At 42.4% G+C, this 16,934-nt stretch overlaps 1 protein-coding gene and 1 long non-coding RNA gene across 5 annotated transcripts in view; one reads left to right on the forward strand and one right to left on the reverse strand.

Annotated features, from left to right (window-relative positions):
* The window catches only part of CAMK2A (calcium/calmodulin dependent protein kinase II alpha), a 204,394-nt gene that overhangs the window by 15,744 nt on the left and 171,716 nt on the right, over window positions 1–16,934 (reverse strand). For 3 of the 4 annotated variants that reach the window (XM_061617364.1, XM_061617361.1, XM_061617365.1), the window contains 3 exons: window positions 13,758–13,798; window positions 9,370–9,402; window positions 8,226–8,274 (listed from right to left, as the gene is read on the reverse strand). In XM_061617364.1, coding sequence (XP_061473348.1) covers window positions 8,226–8,274; window positions 9,370–9,402; window positions 13,758–13,798 — 123 coding nt within the window. The remainder of the gene's footprint in view (window positions 1–8,225; window positions 8,275–9,369; window positions 9,403–13,757; window positions 13,799–16,934) is intronic. The other variant, XM_061617363.1, reaches the window with a different exon arrangement.
* LOC133380314 (uncharacterized) lies at window positions 1,075–15,777 on the forward strand. The gene is made up of 4 exons (XR_009761422.1): window positions 1,075–1,334; window positions 7,110–7,174; window positions 7,637–7,692; window positions 13,556–15,777. It is a non-coding gene; the product is annotated as an uncharacterized LOC133380314 (long non-coding RNA).

Raw genomic sequence — 16,934 nt, forward strand, 5'->3', positions numbered from 1 at the left:
GACCATTGGTCATGTAGGCTGATGGGAGTTGGAGTCCAACATCTGGAAACCTTCCACAGGTTCCCCATTCCTGGCCTAGAGAGATTCAGCTATAGGACAAGCCTTACCATAAGGTGCATATAAATGGCTCAGCTGTGGTGCTGCTTGGCAGGAGGTGACACAAAAGCAGCCTTCACAGATAGGCAGGGCCAGTGCTTTCCTGCCAGCCTGTGCAGCTCTTTCTCTACAGCTGACACAAGTACACTAGAGTTAGGAAGCAAGCCTTTGTTGCTTGGCAACACTACACCCAATAAGAAGAGGAGTTGACAAAGGAAACAAATAGAGAGGCAAGGAGACCCAGTGGAAGGATAAGAGGCAGGAGAATAAGAACAAAAGGAAGAAGTACAGACTGAGGGCCAAGAGGAGTAAGAAACTGTTACAAAATGACACTTTTATGGGCCTATGGCTGGCTTCACACACATGCACATATGCTTTGTTTTCTTTTTTGGTGGTGCATGTGGGAATGCTACTTTTATTAGTAACAAACCTCTGTAGAATAGGCTGCTTTCCTGGCACTGTGAGCAGCATTATTAAAATAGCTGTGGCAATATCCCCTTTTGCATGTGTGACTCTTTGCATGCTGGGGAGCACCATCTTAGTACATTGTCTATGTTTTTTTTTAAAAAAACCCACCCCCACATGGTCATGACCCAAGACGGCACTGTGGCCACATATACAAATATTGCTCATTAGGTCTCCCAGTTTGGAGTGGCTTCCCACACCAGTAACAGTATCCTAACTGGAAGGGTGGCTCTGGCGCACTATTAGAAATAAGAATCTGGACTCCGACTATGATTATTAGCTGAACAGGTTTATTTTACAGTTCCTTCCTTGCTCACAGTTATGTACAGATGGGTATTCTTCCTTCTACAGTTCTTTTTCCTTAACTGCCTGCTGCAAGCCCTGGGGTAGACTAGTCTATGCTTAGCCCGGAGCATTCTGGAATCCTGGCCTGGATCAAGGAATGGATCTGCAATAAACATTACAAGTAACAGATCTGTGTGTGGCAGCCTGGGGGAGTGGGGGTGGGGGTGGGGGAAGGATAACGTTTAAGCTAAAGGTTGTCTTAACTAAGATTCACTGAGAGCTATGTGACTTGAATTATTTGCCAGTAATTTATTCCGTGGATTTCAGTGTAACGTAGGCACAGCTCCCTTTAGGTGGATTGGAGCCTAACATTTCAAAAGGTGAGCTTTAATCAAAGAACACGGCATTTGAAACCTGACTTGCAATTCTCCAAAGGTATCAACATTTCTGAATACACACAGTGCTGCGCTGAAGGGGTGAAGAGAAAGGTGAGTTTCATTAGTTTTATTGTTATACATTATTATTAGTTTTATTACGATATTTCAACTGTTTGTGAGAACACAGGTTCCCCATTCCAGCCATGGGTCCCCACCGACCATATCATAAGTAAGTGGTGATAAAGCTGCCAATAAGCAAAGGAAGGTGAAGCTATCTGCTTCCAGCCTTTTCTGAAAAGGGCAGGGGACAATGACTCTCTCAGTGAAGGATTCCACGTCTATAGGAACAGAGGAAGTTGCCTTATACTGAGTCAGACTATGATCCATCTAACTCAGTACTGTTTACATTGACTAGCAGTGGCTCTCCAGGATTTCAGACTGGGGTCTCTCCCAGCCCTTCCTGGAGACGCTGGGGATTAACCTGGGGCTTTCTACATGCAAAGCAGATGCTCTACCACTGAGCTATGGCCCTTCCCCTTGTAGTAGCCCAGCTACTAATAGGAATTGCACAGTCTTAGGGCCACACTGGACATGCATGTTAAATGCCTGAATGCATTTAAAATGATTAGCTTTTCCCTCTAATAACAGTTGGTGTGTGTGTGTGTGTGTGTGTGTGTGTGAGAGAGAGAGAGAGAGAGAGAGAGAGAGAGAATGTGAGTGTACGCAATATTGGGAACCCAGGATGCTGTGAGAGGATAAACCCTTCCCCCTTTGGTCCCAATACCTTCCCCCATTCCATGACAGGGAAGCTTCTATTAGCACTAATGGAGAGTGCCAGATGCTCTTTTTTCATTCGCGGTTGCCAGAATGTCCTTACTGCAGGGCAAATAAGGGCAACCACTCCAGCCACCATGGGCCACTCTCCTTGGGATGTTCAAAAGTCCCATGTGGTTGTGGAGGCCTCTCCCTGGACTCAAATAATGGGGTGTGTGTGTGTGTGCTCCAACTAAACAGGAAGTGGCCTATTGGCAGCACAACACACTGTCAAGCATGGCATCCCCATGCCAATAACAGCCAATGTCTATAGAAATAAATCAGGAATTGGGGATACGCACCCCAGAATAAGCTTGGGCCACTCAAGAACATGCACTCACACCTGCAGGAGGGTGTCCTCTACAAGATAACATTACGTTGCATCTGGTTCAGTGCTTGGTTTGGACGCAAAACACTCTCAAGCACAGCACCGTCATGCCAATAATAGCCAATATAAATAAAATTAATAAGGAATGGAGGGTGTGTACCCACAATATGCTTGGGCCACCCCAAATTAAGCATGCATACTTCCAGGAGAGTCTCCTCTATACGATGGTATGGAATTGCACCCAGCCTAGGGATAGAAGAATCTGTCAATTTTTGTTTCTCTCCATTTCTCATTTCCACATTTCCATACCAGCTTGTGATTTTTTTAAAAAAAGTCCTCATCAGCATTTCAGTGGAATTTTCTCCCAATATACAAATTTCTGCAAAGCAATTTTCCCTAATATAATGCATTTCTATATGTTATATTCACTAATATTGCCACTCTGGGCTTCTACTGGGAGGAAGGGTAGAATATAAATCTAATAAATAAATAATAAAATAATATTGCATTTTAGGCACACTTTACTATAGCCCATGTGTTTGTGTACCTATTAACTTGGCTGGAGAAATGCATTGCAAAATTCAGAGAAGTGCAAATTTTGAAGGATGTTTTAATTTTGGTTTGTGTATTGTTTTGGAACATGGTGAATTAGATAAGTTCACCTTTAAATGTTTATTGAATTTAATTCCCCCCCCCTCGTGATGTATATCCCTATGTACTTACTCATTTCTACCCATGATGACTATTTGCATGGAAGTGCCATGCTTGGCCATGCCTTGTGCTCAGAGTGTTAGGCAAGACGTGACTCCATGCCAGAGAACGATGACAATTATTGTTAATACCAGAATGTGTTAATGCTGATGTAGCAAAGGAAATGTACAAGATTAGCTTTAGAGATTTTTCTTCTTCTTCATGATTGTTGTGTTAATAATAAAGAGACCAAAATAAAAGCTTTCTTCAGGTACATCCATAGTAAAAGACAGAGAAAAGAAATAGTGGTTCAGCTACTCAATGATAGCAGGTGACAAAGAAAAAGCAGAAGTGCTCAGTTCTTACTTTGGCTCAGTCTCTTCCCAAAAGAGGGCCTATGACCCTCCTGGAAACGCAAAGTTGAAGGGGCAGGGTTGCAGCTTGGGACTGATAGACAAATGGTCAAGGAATACCTCATTACCTTGAACAAGTTCAGATATCCAGGGCCCAATGAACTGCATCCTAGAGCAATGAAGGAACTGGTGGGAGAACTCTCATAAACACTGTCTATTATCTTTGTGAAATTGTGGAGTGTGGGTGAAGTGCCGGATGACTGGAGGAGAGCTAATGTCCCTATCTTCAAAAAGGGCAAAAAGGAGGAACCTGGAAACTACAGACCAGTCAGCCTGACATCAATCCCTGGGAAAACTTTGGAGCCGATTATAAAGCAGTCAGTCTGTAAGCACCTTGAAAACAATGCAGTGGTTACAAGAAGCCAACATGGATTTGTCAAGAACAAATCCTGCCAGACTAATCTTAGCTCATTTTTTGATTGGGTAACCTCCCTGGTAGACTGTGGGAGTGCTTGTGGGCATAATATATCTCAATGTCAGCAAAGCTTTTGACAAAATGCCTCATGATATTCTGATTAGCAAACTAACTAAATGTGGGCTGGATAGAACAATTATCAGGTGGATTCACAGTTGGCTACATAATTGTACTCAAAGAGTGCTTATCAATGGTTCCTCCTCAAACAGGAGAGAGGTAATGAGAGGGGTACCACAGGGCTCAGTTCTGGGCCCAGTGCTCTTCAACATTTTTATTATTGACTTGGATGAGGAGGTGCAGGGAATGCTTATCAAATATGCATATGATACAAACTTGGGAGGGATAGCTAACACCCTGGAAGACAGAAACAAAATTCAAAGGCACCTTGATAGGCTGGAGCATTAGGCTGAAAACAACAGAATGAAATTTAACAGGGATAGGTGCAAAGTTCTACACCAAGGAAAAAGAAACCAACTGCATAGATTTAGGATAGATACTTGGCTCAGCAATACTGTATGTGAGAAGGATCTTGGAATTGTTGTTGATAACAAGCTGAATATGAGCCAACAGTAAATAAATAAATAAATAAACAGTGTGATGTGGCTGCAAAAAAGGCAAATGGCATTTTAGGCTGCATTACTAGAAGTATAATTTCAAAGTTGCATGAAGTATTAGTTTTCTATTCGGCACTGGTTAGGCCTCATATTTAGTACTGTGTCCAATTCTGGACACTACACTAAGAAGGATGCAGACAAACAAGTTCAGAGGAGAGCAAGGAGGATGACCAGGGAACTGGAAACAAAGCCCTATGAGGAGAGACTGAACAAACTGGACACATTTAGACTGGAGAAGAAAAGACTGAGGGGGAGATATGATAGCACTCTTTAAGTACTTGAAAGGTTGCCACACAGAGGAGGGCCAGGATCTCTTCTCAATCATCCCAGAGTGCAGGACATGGAATAATGTGCTCAAGCTACAGGAAGCCAGATTTTCGCTGAACATTAGAAAAAACTTCGTAACTGTTAGATGGAACCAATTTCCTAGGGAGATGGTGGGCTCTCCAATACTGGAGACATTCAAGAGGCAGCTGGACAGCCACCTGTCGGGTATGCTTTAAGTTGGATCCCTGCATTGAGCAGGGGGTTGGACTTGATGGTCTTATAGACCCCTTTCAACTCTACTATTTTATGATTCTATTATCCCATTAAGTGTTTAAGAGTAGTAGTAATAGTACAGCTGCACTACCAATTGCAAGAAAAAAAGAGATGTGAAAAGTCACATAGGTGCAAGATTAGTATTTATTGATATCAAGCATAAAATGTACACATGAATGGGAAATGAGATTAAAAACAAAAAAACCCTGACACATTACAATGTTACCTCTTCTTCAGGGGATTGGCTAAAAAGTCTTGTGTTTAAAAGTGCAGAATAAGGGAGGAGACGACCTTTCCCCTTCTGTAAGTCCTAAGGGTTCGAACACTGGTAAATACGTAATTTTTGAATCCCACATAGGGAAGTTGTTGGGCGGATAGTAACTTGAAGAGCTGAGAAATGCCAAACAGGGAAGGACTCATTCTCCCACCGCATTGCTTCTCTGCTCAAAGCTCATCTCACAGGCCTTTTCTTTTTTAAAATGTTGCTGGGGCAACAAATTACTGTAATGGAAGGTGGCATGCCCTGTTTAGATGGAATCTTTTTCCTGAAAGATTGTAGAGCAGGCACTAAATAGTGCCTGTGAAGTTTAACTGGATCTCTGTATCACAATCTGTGGGTTGCTTGCAATAACAAAATATGAACAACCTCTTTGTGCCTTTTCTTCAATCAAAGGCATGAGGAAACATGCCAAGCGTCTCAAATGACTTTCAGCAACCTTTAAAAGGCATTTTAAAAACCCACCAAAAACAACACCCTCCTTTTCCCTCTTTCTCCCCCTCTTTTTTTGTGGGGGGGGGACTGTAAAGACAATATAAAGGTCAGGCTTCCTTCTGCTTTTTCTTGGATCTGCAAGGGGCTGAAATCTCTTAGAAATCCAGCCACACATTCAGTGAACTGGGTCTTCCAAGACTGTGTCAGAACATTCCAGTGTGCTTATTAATAAAGCTAAAATATGGCTGTCCTGTGGGTAGATCTAATTCCTTATACTAAAGAGACAAAGTAGTTAATAACAAAATGTGTATAGCTGGGAAGCGTGTCCTCATCTGCAGTGTTTCCATAGTCTTAAGTATTAATTTAGAACACAGACATCCCATGCTCCTGCCTTTCCTCATGAGTTATTCCCAGAGAGGCAAATTTTCAATTAATTTTAATGTCAGGCCAAAGTCCACAACAGATGAGTTCCTTTCATTTGGGGAGACTTTACTAATTAACACTGAGTAATGATTTCCCAAGCTATTATTGGAACACTGGGCCTGTCAAGCAGCAAGGAGCAGGCCTTCCTCAGGTTCTTCCCAAAGACTCATTTAAAATGGTGACAGAGCTAATTCCAAAGAGACTCAATGGAGAAGGTGGAAAAGGGGAATGAGAAAGTCAGCGTTTGCTGACTTGATAGAAAACTCATGGCGCAATCTAACCATGTCTTCTCAGAGAAGTAAGTCCTAGGGGGGTTAGGGTTGCAGCTTCAATGTACTCCAACACTGCAAAAAAACCAACAACCCCTATATCAACAGACCAACTGAGTGGGTAACTATGAGAGGAACTTAATACTAGATCCAAAATATTCTGAGGCAAACAGGAGGACAGATTGAAGAGGGCAAAGGGAAAGAGAGAGGGAACAAGGAATATAAATATCTAGGGAACTGAGTTTTCAAGATGTTAGTGTGTAGAGAAATGACTGTCTATAGCAGCCTTCTCCAGCCCAATGCCCTTCAGATGTTTTGAAATACAACATCCATCATCCCTGACCACTGGCCTTGCTGGCTGGGACTGATGGGAGCTGTAATCCAAGACCTGGAGGGCAGCAAGTTGGGGAGAGCTGGTAACGAGCGTCACTGATCTTCTCTTCATTTTCTTCAGATTGATGCTGGTATAAGTAACTCCTTTCCCCACCAGACTAAAGCCAGGAGCCTCCCTTTAGATTAGGCTATGGACTACTCTTCCCAATGTAATCTCTCAACCCACCTCTTCCTGGGATAAAGCCAGTTTCAGTCTCCCAGCCCACGGTTGTTTCTCTTTATCTCCCATCAATTCTCCTCAGCTAGAATTCCATCTCTTGTTCCTCTCCATCATAGAACTTTCAAGCTTGCTTCAAAGAAAGAAGAGCTTCTACTGCTCATATTCAGAAGAGAATTATGAGGTAAATAAGGATATACAGAGGAGCCTACTTGCACTTTCCCAAGTACATTTTATTTATTTATTTATTTATTACATTTACATCTCGCCTTTCTTTTCATGAAACCCAAGGCAGCTTACATATGGTTCCCAGGCGGTCTCCCATCCAGGCACTGACCACACCTGACCCTGCTTAGCTTCAGCAGGGTGCTGGCCTCAGGTGTCTTCAGACCATAGCCTGGGACCATCAACTGTTTAATCTCTGTGATATTCCACTTTGAACATTTTGATTCATACATACAGCTGAGGGTGGTTGCTGCTTTAATGTATTCTGATATGCATTCTGCAGCGATAAATCTGCAACCTGGAACCACATGGGATGCACACAGTGGGTGGAGTACCCTGTCCAGCATAGCCATCTTCTATAGCAGCGAGGCAATGGAATGTGGAGTCATCACGTGGTTTACCTGTCCCACATATTTTCTAGTTACAGATGCCACCACAAGAACCTGACCACACAGAAGTAGTAAGTGTGGAGCAATGGTATGTATGAATGAGGTTTAACTGCATTGCTAATTTACCAATGTTAATCATAATAGCAATACTACTCTGCAGGAGAATTTTGTGCATTGCAGACAGATTGATATAGGACCACTTTTAATGAGACTTTAGTCTTTACATCTGGAGATCAGTGCATCACGGTCAGTGTTTAGATATAGATAACTTTTTTCTTGCACTTAACAAAATAGATTGAAATTGCAATTTCACAGCAAGACATTCCATTTTAAAATTCTGATGAGTATCTTATTCTGATAATTGAATATTTTTACTCACCAGTTCTGGTAAGTGGGCTATAGAGGAAGATAGAAGTTTTGTTTCATTTACAAATAGAGAGAAAAACATTCTAAACTTCAATTTTTGTTTTTTGTATTTGAACAGTTCTACCTACATAGATTGACAGTGAGAATTGCTTAGGGGTCCATAGTCTCATAGCTCCTGCTTATTAAAAATCATGGACTAAAAATAATGTCCTTTTACCTCTTCTGTACCTCTTCCACCACAGTCTTATACTATACCTTTGGTGTCTTCATCTTCGATGGTGGTGTTTGTACTCTCTGAAGATTCCTAGACAAAGAATGGAGAGGACAGAAGCATAATAAGATCCACCCAAATGTTTTTCCCCAGAAAGATCCTGACCATTTGGTAACCTATCACCCAGGTTCTACCCCAACAGGACCAAACACTGTAAAGGGACAAAAACCAGATAAGCATTGGATAAAAGCACTAGTCAATACCCACGGCTCTTGCTTTGCGACTGTAATACTTTGTCTTGACTGTTAAATCTTACAACCATGGCTGATTAAGAGGTCTGACTGTGAAGAATCTTGCAGAAATGGATTCACCTTTCTTACAGTAGTCCACTGCAGTGATGTACAAAGGTAGATCCAGCAGGAATGAGGGACTCGAAATCTCTTACACTCTGGCTAGAAGGGGCAAGAGGGGCTGTGTAGGAGTGAAAGACACCATGTTGACTGTACAATCAGGAGAGGAATGTACAAATTAACAAAGAGAGGGAGCTAGGATGAGAGAGTGAGGGAGATTGTGCAGGAGTGAAAGAGACCACATTGACTGCATAGTAAAGAAAGAAATGTACAATTAAACAGAGAGGGCTTTCAAGACCCACATGGACCACCAAAGGCTGACACACACCTCTTTCCATAAACAGCCAGCTGGTACACAAATTAACACAAGAGAAAGGGAGCCATTTACTTCTCATCAAGACAACTCTGGTAGCTGGACTACAATCACTAGTTCATCCCACCAGAGACATGTTACACACACTATTAAACAGCAGGTTGGCCAAGGCCATGCCAGCTATTTGGTCTCCTGTGACTGTACAGTTCCAGCAGAGCCATATAATAAGACAGCCTTTTCCTTCATGGCTCCTTGGACCGATGCAGTTTGCAGATCTGCTAAAGGAGAAGTTCCACTGAGAACCTTTAACTAGAAATTGGAATTAGGTTCTCAGTGCTCTTGGGCTTCAACTATCCTTCTGCACGAGCCATTCCTGTTAAAAGGATCCATGGGGGAGATACTACTCTGAAGGAGTTACTTCAGCCCCACTTTCCACAATTAAAAGTGCTTCCCAGGAACAGGGAGGGCTGAGACATGTTGAGAGGCCCAAAATTATCAGCATGGAGGAAGACGAAGGACACTCACCATTAACTGAACGCTGGAACTGGACTTTCTTTTCTGGAAAAACAAGGAGAAGAGATGGGACAAGAAGAGACACAGAGTGAGAAAGAAGGAAGAGAGCAGAACATGGGATGCAGTGGGTCCTGGGACGCTTTTTGTGGTCCTTCTAGAAAGGTGAAGAGTTTGTGAATAAATATGATGCTTAATGCCAAGAGAAGTCTTGGGTGAAGGTAAAACAACCACAGTATAAGCCATGCTAATCTAACTGTCCTGAATAATTAACAAATCCATCAGCCTTATCCAGTTTCCACAATTCTACTTTGGAACCCATACATCTTTGCATCTTTGTGAACTGTGATATCCTGACACAGGGCATAGCTCAACCTTGACATCTCATTCTTAATCCTGCTGTTGTCCAATCCAATCCAAGCTGATAAATCATGTTTTGAGGTCTGAATATATTCACTAATTGTCAAGCTAAAATCAACATACCAACTTCACTTGCAGACACAACAATATCTGAATACAGCCCTCCATACATGAAATGCTGTTCTTTTCCAACCCTCCTTGCCAATACAATGAGATACTAGTAGCAGCAACAAGTTTCTTGAGACAACAAGAGCTGGAATTGTTTACTGTGAATCATAAAAGAATAAGGCCAGAAGAAATCCAGATGATCCTCTACCTTACACAATGAGGCTGGGCATTTTACATCTATAGCATCTTTGAAATTCTCCATAGACAGCAACACTAGTGCTGAACAGTCAATCTGCATCCTCACTTCAGTTGAAATTGATGACTTCTCATCTTGTCTTCACAGTGTTTACTCTTCTAAGGTCATATCTGCACATCATTTTAGCATGCACATCAGTGATGATTTCAGGTGCCTGTGAAGCACATCCAGTCTGCCCTATCCACACTGAAAGATGAAAGCATCTTGCCATCTGCACTGATCACCAGATAGTATCAGTGCTTGTTTGGTGCAGCCCATAGTTATAATGCTATACATTGTACGGACTGGGGAGGAAATTGCCTGGAAAACAATTCTCCCAGTGGAAATGTGTAGATGGAAATTGGTATCTGATATCAGAGCTATTACCTTTGCTTTCCAGTTCAAAAGGAGAGGCTTGCTAGGACTTTATACCAGAAAATTTAAATATACAAAAGTAGTAGATACCAATCACACTTTGAGCAAAGCGGCTTTCTTTTTCTAGATTTGTGCAAGTGCAGCAACAGTAATCTGGATGAGAAGAAACAGAACTGCATGCGGGAATGTGCTATCACATAGCTTTCACTGGGGATTTAAAAAAAAAAGAGTGAGGAAACCTTAAGAGAAACCATAGGCAAGCTTCCATAGGAGTGATCTACTACAAACTGCAAAAGGAACACAGATTACAATTGCAATTTCCAGGAGCTGAAAGTCTGATCTATATCATCTCAGCATTGCACCAAAGGTGGTAGATCAACATAGTACCAAATAGTGGGAGTTTATTTGCATTGCAGACATGACCTAAGAAGCTCATCTTGTGTCTCAAAGTAGTATTGAACGAAGTAATCCAAGATTAAAACTTTGCCATTTGATTCTTAATGAGCTTTTCTCAACACAGTGCTTTAATGTACATCAAAGAGAGGCACCTCAGATTCCTAAATATAGCTCAACAAATCTTGAATAAGTTCTCTGTTTTCTACTCCCTACAAATTCATTTTTGGATTCTCCTCAGCTTCTGTACTCAGCTTCTTTCTGTCCTCTAGATGAAACCTGGAAAATGGATCTAGATGAAATCCAGAAAATGCAGGATCTAAACAGGGTTACTATATGCAAAGTGTATATGCCTCCATCCTAACCTTCGTCCTTATTAATTATAAAAAGGTATCAAGCATACGCATTTATCTGGTGACATGAAAAGGTATGTTCTATGAGCTGTGATAAAAAGAGTCCATTGGCACTTAATGCCCAATAGCACTTGGAAATCCTTATAGTTTTATTTCACCTTGCTGATTACATAATATGATGCCCACAACTAGGCCTCTACAGCCAATCTCCAAAGCCAACGCAAAGATAGAGAACAGACTCTACAACAGCTCTTGGATTTAGCACTGTAGCTATATATAATGGAGGTAGCTAGGATCCGATGCATAGTGACTCCATACAAGAACCTAGTATGAACTGTCGAGGAAATCTTACTGGACAGTAACTGTAGAAGCAATTGGACGCAACATGATGCAACACAAAAGCAGTGACCTCATTAAAGTAGGACGTACATACAATAAAAGGATGCAACACAGGGAGCAGTGACTTTATTAGGACATAACAGGATGGGACATGGGGCAGTGATTGCGTTAATTAACAATGTAACAGGATGGGACACAGGGCAGTGAAAGTTATTGAGTATCCACAGGTTGCAAGAGGGGCAAAGCTTCTTCCGTCAGTAAAATATGGGACATATTGATGAAAAGTGTCCCCCATTCTTTCTACTCTCCATGGATAGCAAGTTTCCAACTCTACAGAGGTGGCACATATATACCTACTCTTTCATTGAAAGGGGTAGCAGAAGTGAGAATAACAGGACTGTTGCCATTACTGATGAACAGAATGGTACTTCAAGAACAATAGCTTGGTTCTTTGAGGCCAGTCTGTTATCATGAGCTGGTTAAAGAGGTGAGTTTCATCAGAAAGGCAAGTTAACGATGAGGTCATCAATTAGACCCCAAGATCTGTGGTGCCACATACTTAAAAACAACACCCATCTCCTTTCACTGAGAGGAGTAGCAAAATCAAACAAGACCGTGAGTGGGTGGAAATTCGCAGACAAGCCAGTTTAAACAATGAACCCAAGTGGCAAATTCCATCCTTGAGGCTGCTGAGATGGAAGCTGGTCTGCCTGGGTGTTTCTGCAAGGAAATGGGAGCAAGATGACAGTGCCAGGAGAGGCTGTTGGCACAGGGAATATATATCTTGTCCAAAGAACACTGTTGTCAGGATCTTCTTCAATCTTTGAAGCACTCTTTGTCACATCCCCAGAAAGCCACCAAGTCACAAGTGTTGCCAGACACCTGTCCAGCACACTCGAGTTTAATTTCCAGAAAAGAAAATCATTATAATGTTAGCACAAAATCATTCATTCAAACACCATGTTCAAACTTCACAAATATTTAAGAGCCAAGCTTTAGAATGGATGATGCCACTGGAATGAGGAAAACCTATTCATCCATTAATCTATACCTCAATGAAGCCAATGAACCAGGTCTGAAGGCATGATGTGAGTGCTACAAACCCAAGGGACTGATGCAGAGTTGGAAACCTGGAAGCACATTTGTGTGTGTGTGTGTGATTTCTTGTGCCCCCAGTTCTGTTTCTGGGGCTCAGCCCTTTCTCCCCCTTTGGGGGTTGATGATGAAACCTCCCCATTTTCTCATCCCTCCTAGGTTTTTGATCATTCAGAAGATTGTTTATCAGAAAGTCACAGCAGACTCATTAATACAACCACAATGCCCTATGAGCAAAGAAAAAGTGACAGGTGGGGTCCTCACCACCACTGCTCAGAGACTCTAAACCAATGCACTCATTAATTAGCCAATCAAAGAAAGAACCATAATTGCTCTCACTCCCCATCCCATCTCCCTCTCTTCCAGATTAAGTGTCTTTCAGTTTCTTACCTGTCACAGCCCCTTGTACAGGATTAGAAATGCCCTAGAGCCAATTCAAATTATCTGGGGTGGGGGCAGGGGTACAGCTCTCTCATAGTTCTGTAACATCTCTGAATTCACATGGGGAGGGGGAGGGTTGTTTGTGTGGAAGTTCTCCCATATCAAAATCTTCCTTCACACAGAAAGGTAATCTGCCAGGAAGAAGGCCTGCCTGCATTCTGAGGTAATGCACTCCCACAGCAACATCAAATGCCACAAGAGAATTCTGGGGCTAGTGAATTAAAGTCCTCTTGTGGGACTGTTTTATCCTTGCCTCTAAACATTTGGACTGGCTCTTAGCTCAGAGTATCTCTCTGAAGTGACACCATAGTGTGGTAATACTAAGACAGTAGGAGAAAGGCACAAGCTCCTCGTTGAGAAAAGAAAGTAGGAATGGGAGGACATTCTTAGGATATGAGCTAACCAAGCAAATTGAGCATGAGCCGAGGCATATTACTTCATCTATGTATTGCAAGCAGCAAACCATACTTAGATAAAGGTATTTATCTGTGCTTTGTTGTAGGAAATGCAGAGAATGTGGAAATGCCTGTTATGATGAAAAGAAGATGATACAAGAGATTCACACTTGCAAGGCTTTAATGCAAAAGGCCTGAGCCACACTGGGACCCACCACCACAAAGCCTAGTCCAAACTTGTCTGCCCTCTGTCCTGAGTACAGGCAAGCTGGTGGCTGTATGAGCCAGGGAGGAGGGGAGGGGACTTACCTTCACGCCATCATTCTTCTTGTTGCCACCACTTTTCCCTCCTGTGGAGAAAAAGTACCATGTCAAGAGGAACAGGCATGGTATCAGGGTCAGCACAGTGAGAACCAGCAACATGAAGGGAGTTGGGTGATAGCAGCAGAACGCAGGAACTGAAGATCACAAGTTTCAATGCCGCTGCCTTGTCCGTTGGTAGCAAACTCACTTCACAACAATCCAGAGCTCTGGAGGAAGTCTCTTTCAGAAAACCATGAAGCTCACCAGCTGGATTATTGAGATCCTTCCACATAAATGAGAACAGCCACAGCCACCTATATTCTTGGACTCCCAAGTCTTTGAAAAAACCCACAGAAATTCCAGCAATGGAAAGAGAAGGGAGCTGAAGGAGCATTCTCTGTCATTTGTTTTTTTCCTGAGAGGACTCCAGGATCCTTCAACATGGCTTACAGGGATCCAGCCCTGCACTTGCCATCACCCTCACCTTCTAGGCTTGCCTACCCTGCTCTGTGGTCTCAGATATGAATACTAATGGCTCAATGACTGATAAGATCAGTGTGCAATTGCCAGTTTGCCTTTCTCACTCTCTGCCTCTTTCGCTAATTTTAGCCCCCCATGCTGGTGGGGTCATGTGCTACAATTATGACATCCTGACAGCTGCAGCCCACATTTTGACAATGATGAAAAGCAGACATCTTCCCCTATGCCCCCCCCATCACTATCCCAGATCTAGCCTTGTCTCCTGGGACTGCAGCCCACTCATAATCCCTCCCTCTTCCCACTGTTGCCTTCAAATAGATTCTGAATGCTTCAAACATAGAGATATGAAGCATGGCACAAGCACACTTGGCCTGAATACAGCTTCTGAGCAGAAGACGACCCTGATAACCCAACTGTCAGTAACAATCACTGCTCTGGTCATGGGGGAAAAACACATCTGAATTACTCAGGACATGGAGAACAGAAAACTAATAAAGCATAAAGATTTGAATTTCCTGATTTTGAGTTTCAGTAGAATACTCATATCACTTTCACAGCAATCTGAACTCACAAACTCTCCTCCACTTCTACAGCCACATTTAAAAAGACAAAACAACAAACACAAACTTCCTATGAATTTTATCATAGCACACAATCTACCCTGGTTTCCTAGATTTTCCCAGTGATTTCCTGGTGTCCCCATTGGACCTTGTTTACTTCATTCAATAAACAACCAGCACGTGTTATCTAAGCTCCTTACATTATCTTTTTCTTCACTTTAGTATTTATTTACTTATTTCAATTCTAACCAGCTCTTCCCTCCCATCAAAGTGCTTATGGTAGCGAAGGGTTCCAGTTTACAATATGCAGCCCATGCATAGTTTGTCACATGCATGCATTGCAATGTATCCTTTACTACATGTGCACACTGCAAGAAGCTACAACCAATTATGGGTTTGTATTGCATGTACCCCAAACTGAAACACATAGGTATGATTATCAGCTGTTAAGATGTACTGTATATAGAGATTGCACATTATTTCCTGTGCTTTCCATTTATAAAAGGGATGGGAACATTTTTCAGCTTGAGGGACATATTCCCTTCTGGGCAACTTTCTAGAGCCCGTTGTAGGCAAAGCCAGAGACAGAGTGGCACAGCAAAACATGTACATTTTACCTTTATACAGTAAGCTAGTTTCTACACATACTCACACACAGCTCTTTATGCTCCATCCAGGCATTATCAGAGTTCAAGTGTATGTTTTAGTCAAGCAAAAATATTAAAGGAGGGCATGAAGCAAGGCTGGTAAGGGTGGTTGCCTGGGAAGAGGGGATGTGTCTGGCCTGGGGAGAGTCCCAACTTGTCTGTTAACTTTCATTTTGCTTTGTACTTATGTCTAGGGTTGTTGTGTTTTTTTTTTGTAATATTGAATTTATTCTATGTTTACTAAATTGTTGGTTTTTGTCTCATCTGAATTTATTGATATGTTCTGTAAACTGCTTTCTCCCCTACCTTTCACTCTCCAATGTTTTGTATTTTGATAAGAAGTGGATGTCTATTGTTGTAAGTTGCTTTGGGCACAGCTCACTGTTGAAAGGCAATATTTAAATAAACTGAATCAATCAGTCTATCAAGGGTCAGATAGAGAGGCCTGGAGTCCTACATTTGAGCTCCAGGCCTGAGATTCCCCATGCTTGATTTTTTGGGGGTGGGGTGGGGAGTAACATATTAAATGGTGCTAAGATTGATAATGGTCACATTTAAAACACATGCCTTTCCCCAAACAATCCTGGGAACTGTAGTTTGTTAAGGATGCACCTCATCACAACAATTGTCCCCATTAAAAACAGAGGCTTCTGCTCAGGCCAATCAAGTCATAAGAGGTTCTGCTAGAACAGAACACAGGTCCATATAATCCAGCATCCTGCTTCCCACAGTGGTCAGCTAGATAACTGAGAAGCCCACATGCAAGGTTTGAAGACAAATAGCACTCTTTCCTCTCCTACTGCCTCCAGATGTGGATTATTTAGCAGCAGCCAATCATTTTTTTCTGCTTCAAGCTGGAAATGGATTAGCACACCTGTTTCCAAAATTCTAGCATTCTAACACTTCTGAAATTTAGGGGTCATAGAATCATAGAGTTGGAAGGGGCCTTGTAGGCCATCGAGTCCAACCCCCTGCTCACAGCAGGAAATCCACAGCTAGAGCATCTCCCGCAGATAGCTGTCCAGCCTCTGCTTGAAGACATCCAGCGAAGGGGATCCCACCACCTCCCTAGCCAGTCGGTTCCATTGCCGAACTGCCCTTACTGTCAAGGAGAGAGAAAAGATATACAGGCAAAGGAAGGGTTGGAGCTGATTCCTCAAGGGAAGAGACAGACCACAGAGAAAGAAATGGTGAGAGAAATCTAGGAAATGGCTAGAAAAGTCTATACAGGCCATAACTAGCCAGAGCAGCAGAATGACAGGCCATCTATACCTGGGGAAAATTTGCAGTAATTCCACTAAATTTTAAAACATCAGAGTTCTGGGGAGAGAAACTCAGAAGCTGAACAGGGAAAACATGAGAGGGGAATGCTTTGTCTTCAGTGTTGTGCAGATGTTCCTTACACTACTGGTCTTCAACCTTGGATCCCCAGATGTTGTTGGATTACAACTCCCATCATGCCCAGACAGCATGGCCAATGCTCAGGGATGATAGGA

This window comes from Rhineura floridana, chromosome 3 (genome assembly GCF_030035675.1).
Source record: "Rhineura floridana isolate rRhiFlo1 chromosome 3, rRhiFlo1.hap2, whole genome shotgun sequence".
NCBI lineage: Eukaryota > Metazoa > Chordata > Lepidosauria > Squamata > Rhineuridae > Rhineura > Rhineura floridana.